This window comes from Bufo gargarizans, chromosome 5, assembly GCF_014858855.1.
Source record: "Bufo gargarizans isolate SCDJY-AF-19 chromosome 5, ASM1485885v1, whole genome shotgun sequence".
Lineage (NCBI taxonomy): Eukaryota > Metazoa > Chordata > Amphibia > Anura > Bufonidae > Bufo > Bufo gargarizans.
Window position 1 is genome coordinate 99,103,828 of NC_058084.1, and position 13,512 is coordinate 99,117,339.

A 13,512-nucleotide genomic window follows, 5' to 3' on the forward strand; every position below is an offset into this window, starting at 1 on the left:
TTGTGCTCCGGCAGCAGGCACAGTTATTCTGTGTGCAGGGCCACAGCCCCTGCGTGCACCATAGCATCACGGCCACTTCCCCGTCACTTACTGCTTACATTTTACATTTTAAATGTGATAAATGCTTGAAAGTATGTCACACGTACAATAGCGTAGGATACGTGATGAGGAAACGTTATACAGGACAGGTACCACAGGTTATGTCACTGCTCACAGTAAATACGGAAAAACTGGAGATGTCGCGCGGATAATTTAACTTTCCGCAGCTGTCACGTGGGGGAAAAAAAAGGGCACTTGTCATCATTTCAAAAAAATTTAGTACTACGAAGCTTCCTTTTTTAGACGTCCTACCTTGATCTTCATGAATTTTTTGATACTGTAAATGTAAACACAACCGAATCCACAAATATAACTTTTTTGATTTCACTGTACATTATTATAAGACTTATAAGACTCTACAGACTCTAATATGCAAAGAGACAAAGCACTACAACCCCCAGTATGCAAAGGGACAACTCACTACAATCACAAGTATGCAAAGGGTCAAAGCACTACAACTATTGTCCCTTTGCATAATTGTTTTGTTCCTGGACTTTAAATTATAAACAATATATTACCAGGGCGGGCACTGAGGGCAGACAGGCACTAAAGGAACTTAGGCAGCAGACGGAGTCAAACAGGCTGGCACTTGCTCCCCTGCATTAATCCCGCTGGCGGGTGTCACGTGACGTAGCAGCCCCTGCGCTAGCCTTAAAGGACCTTGTCATCTGACCCTGCACTGGTGAGCGGGGGCGGACTGGTGAATAATTTGTATCGGTAAATAAATTGCCCTGCCGCTGGCGGGATGAAGGGGGGGGTGTGTGTGGACTCACAGCACGCTTGTAGTGGGTCGGCTTGGGCAGGGCCGTCTTTTATATTAATTGGATCCTGGGTGAGAATTTACTTGGGCCCCCTTGATCCCGCCTTCCCTTACCCTAGCAGGCAATCACGCCCTCCACCAGTATATATAATATAGCTTACAGTGAATGACTGTAAATACTTACAGTTCTGAAGACTTCAGCAGGCTAAGGATCAGTGCTCTGGGCAGCTGGGCTCAGGGCTGGAAGTGGGCACCGCTCTGCAGTTCAGGAAGGAGACCTGGGCTCACCCTAGCATTGCAGTGCATCCCAGCACCCACAGTATGCAGTATAGCACCCTATAGTATGCAGTACCCCTACAGTACGCAGTATAGCATCCTATAGTATATAGCACCCCACAGTATGCAGTATAGCACCCTATAGTATACAGCACCCCACAGTATGCAATACATAGTATAACACCCCACAGTATGCAGTATAGCATCCTATAGCATACAGTATAGCACCACACAGTATACAGTAGAGCAGTATAGCACTCCACAATATACAGCACCCCACATTATACAGTAGAGCAGTATAGCACCCAGTATACAGCACCCCACAGTATACAGTAGAGCAGTATAGCACCCAGTATACAGCACCCCACAATATACAGCACCACACAGTATACAGTAGAGCAGTATAGCACCCAGTACACAGCACCCCACAGTATACAGTAGAGCAGTATAGCAACCAGCATACAGCACCCACAATATACAGCACCCGACAGTATACAGTAGAGCAATATAGCACCACATAGTATACAGCACCCTACAGTATACAGTAGAGCAGTATATCACCCCACAGTATACAGCACCCCACAGTATATAATCTCATATAGCAGCCCCCAGTATATAATCTCATATAGCAGTCCCCCAGTATATAATCTCATACAGCGGCCCCCAGTATGTAATCTCATACAGCAGCCCCCCAGTATATAATCTCATACAGCAGTCCCCAGTATATAATCCCACACAGCAGCCCCCCAGTATATAATCTCATACAGCAGCCCCCCCAGTATATAATCCCACACAGCAGCCCCCCCAGTATATTATCTCACACATCAGCCTCCCTGGCCCCCAGTATATAATCTCATACAACAGCCCCCAGAGTATATAATCCCACACAGCAGCCCCCCTAGTATATAATCCCATACAGAAGCCCCCCAGTATATAACCCCACACAGCCTCCCCCAGCATGCAATCCTCAGACCCTCCTCAGTAGTCGCATCCACCTCTCCAGCGCTGACAGACTCTCTCCCCTCTACAGACACTGCTGAGCAGCCATCCCTGATCTTCCTACTATGCAGACAGTCAGCCAGTGCCTGTGATAGCAGAGTGTTGCCGACCTACGTGACCTACCCTTCTCCTGCAGAGCTGCAGCAACACTGAGTCCTGGAAGAAAGAAAGGACCTTTGATTACCTCATAGCCATGTGACCAGCAACATTGCTATGTTACTGGTCACATGGTTATGATGTCATGTAAGCTCCTTTCTCACGCTTTCACAGTTCGCTCTGGAGTGCCGGTGTTCTGTCAGAATACTATACCTTACCGGCACACGCAGGCATGGCAGCACCCCCCTGTAGCTGACAGCCTGACACCTGGGGCGGATGGACCCCCTCCCCTGCGGCACTCCACTTCATGTCATTTAAATTGTGGGCAGTGGCCAGCAGAGCTCAAGAGGCAGCTTCCTTTGAGCCCCCCAGGAACAACTGGGCCCTGGGCAGCTGCCCCTTTGCCCCGCGTTAAAGACAGCCCGGGTTTGGGACAACTTAAAAAAAAAAAAGACATTAAAGGGGCAGGGGCAGAATGGGGCAGGGGCTCAAACCCCCTTTGAGCCGTGTGTGTGCACGTCCCTGCTGCAGCGGACACCATCTATGGAAAAAGTACACTTGATGTCACTGATATTTTAGAGATGCGCACACTTTAAACAGGAGATTTGGCGTGGATATTTCAACTTTCCACAGCAGACACCGTCTACGTAAAAAGTGCACTGGATATCACTGATATTTTAGGGATGCACACACTTTAAACAGGAGATGTGGCGCAGATAATTTAACTCTCCGCAGCGAACGTCTACGGAAAAAGTACACTGAATGTCAATGACATATTAGGGATGCGCACACTTTAAACAGGATATGTGGCGCTGATAATTTAACTGTCCGCAGCGGACACCGTCTACGGAAAAAGTACACTGGATCTCACTGATATTTTAGGGATGCGCACACTTTAAACAGGAGATGTGGCGTGGATGATGTAACTGTCCGCAGCGGACAACGTCTACGGAAAAGTACACTGGATGTCACTGATATTTTAGGGATGCACACACTTTAAACAGGAAATGTGGCGCAGATAATTTAACTGTCCGCAGTGGACACCGTCTACGGAAAAAGTACACTGGATGCCACTGATATTTTAGGGATGCGCACACTTTAAACAGGAGACGTTGCGCGGATAATTAAACTGTCGGCAGCGGACACCGTCTATGGAAAAAGTCCACTGGATGTCACTGATATTTTATGGATGCGCTCACTTTAAACAGGAGATGTGGCGTGCATAATGTAACTGTCCGCAGCGGACACCGTCTACGGAGAAAGTGCATTGGATGTCACTGATATTTTAGGGATGCGCACACTTTAAACTGGAGATGTGGCGTGGATAACATAACTGTCCGCAGCGGACACCATCTACAGAAAAAGTACACTGGATATCACTGATATTTTAGTGATGCGCGCACTTTAAACAGGAGATGTGGTGTAGACAATTTAACTGTCCACAGCGGACACTGTCTACGGAAAAAGTAAACTGGATGTCACTGATATTTAAGGGATGCGCACACTTTACACAGGATTTAGACTAAGATGCGCTAAAAATATATATTGCTGCTGTCACACACAATATTCCTTAAAAGGACTTTTGGGTCTCTGAAAAGTTTTTTGTTTAAATATCTTCCTATTACACTCCCTACACTGTCTGTCCCTTCCTATGCACAGCTCTACCTAATGGCTCGTTCACACGACTGTATGACTTTTTCAGTGTTTTGCAGGCCATTTTTAACTGATCCGTTTTTTGAGTTTTTGTTTCAGTAGTGTTTTCGGTTCTGTTTCGTTTTTTCCGTATGGTATATACAATATGCAGTAATTACATAGAAAAAATGTGGCTGGGCATAACATTTTTAATAGATGGTTCCACAAAAATGGAACAGATACAGAAGACATACGGAGTACATTTCGTATGTGTTCCGTTATTTTTGCTGACCCATTGACTTGAATGGAGCCACGGAATGTGATTTGCGGGCAACAATAGTAACATAGTAACATAGCATATAAGGCCAAAAAAAGACATCTGTCCATCCAGTTTGGCCTGTTATCCTGCAAGTTGATCCAGAGGAAGGCAAAAAAAACCCTGTCAGGTGCAAGCCAATTTCCCCCATTTAAGGGGGAAAAATTCCTTCCTGACTCAATCAGGCAATCAGAATAACTCCCTGGATCAACAACCCCTCTCTAGTAGCTATAGCCTGTAATATTATTACGCTACAGAAATTCATCCAAGCCCCTCTTGAATTATTTTATTGTACACACCATCACCACCTCCTCAGGCAGAGAGTTCCATAGTCTCACTGCTCTTACCGTAAAGAATCCTTTTCTATGTTTGTGCACAAACCTTCTTTCCTCCAGATGCAGAGGATGTCCCCTCATCACAGTCACAGTCCTGGGGATAAATAGATGATGGGAGAGATCTCTGTGCTGACCCCTGATATATTTATACATAGTAATTAGATCTCCCCTCAGTCGTCTTTTTTATAAAGTGAATAACCCTAATGTTGATAATCTTTCAGGGTATTGAAGTTGCCCCATTCCAATTATTACTTTAGTTGCCCTCCTCTGAACCCTCTCCAGCTCTGCTATGTCTGCCTTGTTCACAGGAGCCCAGAACTGTACACAGTACTCCATGTGTGGTCTGACTAATGATTTGTAAAGTGGTAGGACTATGTTCTCATTACGGCATCTATGCCCCTTCTGATGCAACCCATTATCTTATTGGCCTTGGCAGCAGCTGCCTGACACTGTTTTTTGCGGCTTAGTTTGCTGTTTATTAAAATTCCTAGATCCTTTTCCATGTCAATGTTACCCAGTGTTTTACCATTTAGTATGTACGGGTGACTTGCATTATTCCTTCCCATGTGCATAACTTTACATTTGTCAGTGTTAAACCTCATCTGCCACTTATCTGCCCAAGCCTCTAATCTATTCAGATCCATCTGTAGCTGTATAAGTATCCTCTTTCGTGCCATTTACTTTACACAGTTTAGTGCCATCTGCAAAATTTGACATAGAACATGTTCTATCTTTGAACGGAACAGAAAACGGAAATACGGAAACGGAATGCATACGGAGTACATTCAGTTTTTTTTGTGGAACAATTGAAATTAATTGTTCCGTATACGGACCTTATACGGAAAGCAAAAGCAGCCCATATACGGAACGCAAAAAAAGTTCGTGGGAACGAGCCTTAACATTGAGAAATTTAGCTCAGGTTGTGCCACAAACATATATTGCTGCTGTCACACACAATAGTCCTTACAAGGAAACATTTTTGTACAAAAAATATATTTAAATACACTCCCTACACTCTCTGTCCCTTCCTATGCTCATCTCTCCCTGACTATGATTGAGCCGAACATGCGTCATCGGGTGCTATATAGCACCCGATGACACCTTCTGGCCAGCCAATCAATGTAATGCCAGTAGCCAACATGCTTACTGGCATTACAGTGAGGGCAGTACTCACCTCACATTTTTTGGCTGCATAGCAGTCAAGCAACGAGCGGGGAGGAGTCTCGAGCATGGCGCTCGAGCACATGCGGTATTCGGCCGAATACCGCCATGTGCCGAGCATGCATGATCATCACTACAGGCTAGATGTCTGGCACTGTCAATCAACAGCCAGGTGAGTACTTCTTCACCTGTGGGGACAGTCTGTCCCTGGTGGAAAATTGGTGATCGATTCGCGTATGGCCAATCCCTCCAGTATTTATGATTAAACTCCAGTGATATTCATCCCACCAAAGCTAAGGACAAGTAAAATGTTTTTACCTTTGCTTCAATTTGTTTTGTATCTTGATTCTGGAACAAAAACTTTATTTTACTTTTTCCATCATCTGAAGAACCTTTCAGCTGAGAAAACTTATACCTCCATAGTATAGCCTTGGAAATACAAACAAAAAGCATATGTATTCAGCGTTTTATAATGGTACTATTTACATCTTCTTACCCGTATACACAATAGCTCATCACATGAAAGATTAAACTTTAAGATTAAACTGCTTTATAATCCAGGTTGCAGTTGGCTGTCACAGTCTATTATTTGTGGATGCTAGTTAACTTAGCCATTAAGACTTCTACAAAAGGCATTGAAAATGTGGAACATTATCTCTTATCAGTTATTGAGTCTTTGCATCGCAAAGTTATTGTCCATTCTTTACTCACTTTTTCTATGAAAACTCTTTATTAAACATGCTTTCAAATCTGTTTAATATTCTTTTTCTAAAAGTTTTGTAGCGCCTTGAATATATTTTTCTTTCAAATTCAAAAGAACATTTTCAAGATGATTTACTGTATATATTTCTCCTGGCCTATTTTAATTTGTATATCCACTTTTTAGCTATATATGATTTCTTTGGTACAGAGCTCCAAATTCCCTGCAATGACATACAGTTAAAGGGGTATTCCAAACTATCCTCAGGTCATTGATGGGACCTGAGCTGCAGTACACCAGCATAGCCACTATACAGTGACTGAAGCTTTCTGCTTTTGCTGCTATCAAATGTTTTGCTTCTTGTGCAGGTGGCTGCCAAGCACCAGGGTGTTAGACACCCACCAATCTAATAATGATGACCTATACTAAGGATAGGTCATCAATATATATAGGCTGGAAACCCCCCTTTAAATAATACATTTCTTCTGTCTGCAACCATCACTAGAGCAGGCTAAGGAACTTCCTGTAATCTTCTTTTAGTCCTCCTAGAAAGGTATGGATAAATTAACATCTGCATGTTACTGTTCCCTTGTAAAAAGGGTCCTCACACTATGTACTTACACAGTCTGCTACTGTCAGCACTCACTGGACACTTTCAGATAGTTTTCTATATTTTTAGAAGGACTAACAGACTAAGAACACTATGTAGAGTTCTAAGTAAAGATGCTCCAGAATTAGAGAGAAAATGTATCATAACATACATGTCAAGAAATCATCTTTAAAGGTAATATGTCATCAGAACCATGACCTTAAATATTATATTAGAACAATATGTTAGAATTTTCCATGTCACTATCTAGATTTTAAAAACAAATCCTGCAGTTTTTGCACTGGCCATTAAAGCACACAGCCATATTATCCCCTGTTTCAGCTGTAAAGCTAGATGCATTTCTTTCAGAAGCATGGGGTTGTCTCTCCTTTGTGAAGACTGCCAGCACTATACGGCTGTGACGTGCTGTCCCTTACTTCCCACATGTTTTTTTTTCAGCTCTGGAGCTCACAGAACAGAAAAGGAGGGAGAAATCATAGTTACAGATATGTAATGATACTTACAGATGTGTAGATGCGTTTATTTTATCGGGCTCAATATCTCAGCTAGCTCTGACACCCCCCCCCCCCATTTCCTGTGAGCCATCTTCTGAGTCTCTGTTAACAAGGACAGTTCTTGCCTAGCAATGACCAATGGACGGCAAATTAGGTAGAAGGGAGGTCCCTAATTGCCATGACTTTACAGCATTTTTTTTAGGTGGATGCAGGCATATTTTTAATTGAAGTGATTTGGAAATTTGCGAATTATACCATTCTCTATTAAATTAAATTGTGTGAAAAAAGTGACTAAGCCTAATAATATGTCAAGACCTTCAGTCTTGTAGAGATAACCTGTCAGCAGTCATCTCATTATCATTGCAGACAGGATTTACAATGACAGAGTTTACCTCTGTATAGATCCACCATTCACAATAGATGATGGTCTCAGCTTAGTTACTCCCCCATACAGATCACTTTGCATGTCTTAAAAACTCTCACATAGAAGTCAACGAGTCCACTCCAGTCTATTTAATCTATGGCCCATAATGCTGATGTAAAGCATATCTCTCAATAGAAAGTATTGAAATGACATAAGCCCTTGCACAATTTAGGGATTTTTTATTTATTTTAAAATGCAGATGGTGACATGGAAACCAAAAAAAAAATATCACCTACAATTCTAAAAATACTAAATTACATTTTCACAAATTTTTACATTTCTTTTCTGTAAATTTTAATGTTTCACTACATAATGCTGAAATAAAGGTTATATAAAACATACAAATATTTGAAAATGCAAATGCATTTAAATTGAAGGAGTCTTGGAAGCATTTGTAATCAAGCAGCAGATTAGATAAATCCACCTTAAAACTATAAATGTTTTCTGCAGGCAAAGACCTAAATCTCTGATCTGAAATAAAGGCTCAGATGTTCAAGACATGTGGAGTTTATATGGATGTTGACAAGATTGTATAACTAGAGATGAGCGAATCGAAGCTGATGAAGTGGAATTAGATTTGATGTTTCAGGAAAAATTTGATTTGCTCCAAATCCGAAATTCAAATTTTTTCCTAAAATGGCTGCTGCACATGTTAGGACATGGAGCAAAGAACTCTGGGAATGAGGGATCACCCACAATGCCATGCATGCAGAAAATCAGTAGCCAGACAACCCCTGTGATGTCACAGCCCTATAAATAGCCTCAGTCATTTTGGATTCTGCCATTTTCCAGTGTGCTTAGTGCAGTGAGATGCGTCATCAGGCGCTAGGGACAGTGCTAGGAAAGACTTTATTGTGCTGAAAAAATTATTTAAAAGTTCAGGGAAAGATTAGTCAAGGTGTAGAGAAGGGATAGGGAGGCATCATATACACTATAAAAGGAGAACAGGGTGCAATAGGAGACTGTACAGCCTGGTTAATAGGAGTGATTCTATTACCCTTTGCTGCACTAATTGGGGATCCAAATTTGTTAGGCTTTAAAGTTGTTTCCACTATATGATACATCACCAATTCCAGCAAACCTTGCTTGTGATTGGGGTGCAAGTTCTGTGTGATACAGCCATTTACAGGGTGCATTAATAGGAAAGATATGTACGTCCTACTAACCGTTCTGCATTGATCTTACATTGTTTATTTTTTGGGTGTATTAAAAAAAAAAAAAAAAAGGGAACAATATATTTCATAATTGCCATTCAGCTGTGAAATTACACTGTACTACAGCCATTTATGGGGTGTATTAATAGGATAGATACATACATCCTCTTAGCCGTCCTGTGTTGATGCACGGGCACAGACCGTGGGACAGCCGCATGCAGATCACGGACCCATTCACTTGAATGAGGTCCGCGATCCGCATCCGACAGTGCATGTGCTACTTTTTTTGCGGTGTGGAGGCACAGCCAGATACACCACGGGAGCACTCCATAGTGCTTCCGTGGGGTTCCGATCTGTGCCTCAGTTCCCCATCTCTGTGATTGCGGACCCACTCAAGTGAATGGGTTCGCGATCCGTGATGCGGAATGCACACGGCCAGTGACCGCGTATTGCAGATCTGCTGTATGCGGGCCTCAATACGGCCACTGGGGGCACACGGTCGTGTGTATGTAGACTAATACTGTACAGAGAAGGAGCTCCATACAGTATTAGAATATATTGGCTGCAATGAGCCAAAGTTATTGCTTTGTGAAGTCTCACAAGATTTCGCTCAATAACTTCATAAATTAATTTGTACTGTAAAACAACATTTCCCAAACTCGGGTACGGTTCTAATGTTTCATCCGAAGTCGATTCACTCATCTCTTTTTTTTTTTTTTTTACTTTTTCTTTATTAATTTTTTCAAAAATCAACACAATATGCAAATACAAAAAGGAAAGGAGGAACATAATACATGTACAAATTCAACCTCAAATATATAGTCTTCATGGTGTACCTACTAATAGAATTCTGGCATACTACCTTAACTTGCCGGTCGATACCGACCTATAAGAGGAACCCAAGGCAAATATGCACTCCTTTCTTCCATACGCACCAAACCTGACCCTATAAACCTCCCCCCGCCTATTCACACCCTCCCAGGCTGGGTCACGGCTGTCGCAGGTGCGGTTGGGCGACTTCCCTCACGATTCCAGTCTATTTCTTATTCTACCCCAGTGTGCTATAGAACATACCATTCTACAAGTATATTTCCCCCTGGTGCTTCCCCGGGTGTTATTAGTTATGGGTTATCGGCTCCACTCCAGCCATTCTGCCTCGCCTATATCTGATGTTTCTCCCCTTTAAATTTGATGTCCTCAATAGAGTTTATGCATACTTCCTATTAGCCTTCCTGTGTTGATTTTACATTGTTTTACTTTTTTTGGGGGGTGTATTAATAGGGGGAAAAAATAAAAATAAAGAAATATGTCATAACTGCCATCGGCGGTGAAGATATATTGTACTACAGCCATTTACGTGGTGTATTTAAAAGAAAATGTACGTATGTCCCATTAGCAGTTCTGCAGTGAATTGTGATTGGGATATTTCTTTTTTCCGGGTCTAGAAATAGGAAAAAGAATACGTCTTAATTGCCTTTCAATAGTGAAGTTACATTCTACTACAGCCATTTAAGCAGTGTATTGAAGGGAAATAAACCTACTTCCTATTATCTGTTCTGCGGTGAATTGTAATTGTTATTTTTATTTTCTTTTTGTGGGGTTAGTTTATTAACCAGAAAAAAAAAATATATGTCTTAATTGCAGTTTATCGGTGAAATTACATTGTACTACAGCCATTTACGTGGTGTATTAAAAGTAAATATATGTATGTCCCATTAGCCGTTATTGTTATTTTTCTTTTTTGGGGGTGTAGTAAGAGGAAAAAGATTACATCTTAATTGCCGTTCTGTGATGAATTGTGATACATTTTTTGGGGGGGTTTATTAATCAGAAAAAAATATTTATGTCTTAATTATCATTCAGCGATGAAGTAACATTAAACATCCGCAAATACACAAAAGTAATGCAACATGTGTGGGATCATACCTAAAACTCCAAAAATAATTTGCAAAACCACACATAAAAATACAAAAAATTACATCTTTATAGGTCAATATAAAAGAAAATACCAATGACAATAAAATGCAAGGAGTATTGAAATGTAAAAAAGTAGAACAAAAGTATGCAACCACAAGATAAAAGTAGCTATATAATATGTTTATTTCACAGACAACATGATGGCAATCAGGAGGGTATAACAACAATGAAATTTGTTACCACAGGGGGATAACCCAAATTAGTGAACCTCCCCTATGTATTGGATATAAACCTATATAGATAAAACCAGCTATTGTCATTGTCAGAATATTACCTGATATGTGGAAATCAAATAATGAGAGGAGGCCAGATGGTCACAATAACAAATGTAATCAAATCGCATAGTGAATAACTATAAGCCCATAACGGGCCAATTGATGGCTAGTGATGAGTGGCAGGGTGAAGAGCAGGGGTCATATTCGAATTCGCAATATTTCACAAATATTTTTTAGAATATTCTCCGAATATTCGCGAATTGTAATATTTGTTATATCCTACATTCACTTTTTTTTTTCTTACTCGAAAATCGGCAAGGTAATGGTCACATACTATGCGAATATTACACGATCAATACAAGTGTGGGTCAAAAACTAATATATAGCACTATAGAACATAGTACTATATATTAGTTTTTAAAATATTTGTCATTTTTTTACATCTGAAGTGAACAGTGTTTAGTGTTCACTTCAGATGGAATTTTTTTTCGAATATACTAAAAATCGCACTATTGCTATGTATTCGGGTTTTTTATATTCTTCAATGACGAATAATCTAAAAAAACAATATATAGTCCTACAGTTGCAAGAAAAAGTATTTGAACCCTTTGGAATGATATGGTTTTCTGTACAAATTGGTCATAAAATGTGATCTGATCTTCATCTAAGTCACAACAATAGACAAGCACAGTCTGCTTAAACGTTAAAAAATGTTACCATGTTTTTATTGAACACACCATGTAAACATTCACAGTGCAGGTGGAAACCCCTAGACTAATGACATCTCCAAGAGCTAATTGGAGTGAGATGTCAGCCAACTGGAGTACAATCAATGAGATGAGATTGGAGGTGTTGGTTACAGCTGCCCTGCCCTATAAACAAAAACTCACACCAGTTCTGGGTTTGCTTTTCACAAGAAGCATTGCCTGATGTGAATGATGCCTAGCACAAAAGAGCTCTCAGAAGACCTACAATTAAGAATTGTTGACTTGCATAAAGCTGGAACGTGTTATAAAAGTATCTCCAAAAGCCTTGCTGTTCATCAGTCCACGGTAAGACAAATTGTCTACAAATGGAGAAAGTTCAGCACTGCTGCTACTCTCCCTAGGAGTGGCCGTCCTGTAAAGATGACTGCAAGAGCACAGTGCAGACTGCTCAATGAGGTGAAGAAGAATCCTATGGTGTCAGCTAAAGACTTACAAAAGTCTCTGGCATATGGTAACACCCCTGTTAGCAAATCTACGATACGTAAAACACTAAACAAGAATGGATTTCATGGGAGGATACCACAGAGGAAGCCACTGCTGTCCAAAAATTATTGCTGCACGTTTACAGTTTGCACAAGAGCACCTGGGTGTTTCACAACAGTACCTGCAAAATATTCTGTGGAGAGATGAAACCAAAGTGGAGTTGTTTGGAAGAAACACACAACACTATGTGTGGAGAAAAAGGGGCACAACACACCAACATCAAAACCTCATCCCAACTGTGAAGTATAGTGGTGGGGGCATCATGGTTTGGGGCTGCTTTGCCGCGTCAGGGCCTGGACGGATTGCTATTATCGAAGGAAAAATGAATTCCCAAGTTTATCAAGACATTTTGCAGGAGAACTTAAGGCCATCTGTCCACCAGCTGAAGCTCAACAAAAGATGGGTGTTGCAACAGGACGACCCAAAGCATGGAAGTAAATCAACAACAGAATGGCTTAAACAGACGAAAATATGCCTTCTGGAGTGGCCCAGTCAGAGTCCTGACCGTAACCTGATTGAGATGCTGTGGCATGACCTCAAGAAAGCGATTCACACCAGACATCCCAAGAATATTGCTGAGCTGAAACAGTTCTGTAAAGAGAAATGGACAAGATTTAGGCCCCTTTCACACGGGCGAGTATTCCGCGCGGGTGCCATGCGTGAGTTGAACGCATTGCACCGGCACTGAATCCGGACCCATTCATTTCTAAGAGGCTGTTCACATGAGCGGTGATTTTCACTCATCACTTAATCGTTGCGTGAAAATCGCAGCAAGTTCTATATTCTGCGTTTTTCACGTAACGCAGGCCCCATAGAAATGAACGGGGTTGCGTGAAAATCGCAAGCATCCGCAAGCAAGTGCGGATGCGGTGCGATTTTCACGCATGGTTGCTAGGTGACAGTCTATTCACTGTATTATTTTCCCTTATAACATGGTTAAAAGGGAAAATAATAGCATTCTGTATTCAGAATGCTATTATTTTCCCTTATAACCATGTTATAAGGGAAAATAAT

At 41.3% G+C, this 13,512-nt stretch overlaps 1 protein-coding gene across 1 annotated transcript in view; it reads right to left on the reverse strand.

Moving 5' to 3' along the window:
* Positions 1–13,512, reverse strand: part of SNTG1 (syntrophin gamma 1) — a 367,362-nt gene that overhangs the window by 14,085 nt on the left and 339,765 nt on the right. Inside the window, exon 17 of the mRNA XM_044294730.1 lies at positions 5,993–6,103. Coding sequence (XP_044150665.1) covers positions 5,993–6,103 — 111 coding nt within the window. The remainder of the gene's footprint in view (positions 1–5,992; positions 6,104–13,512) is intronic.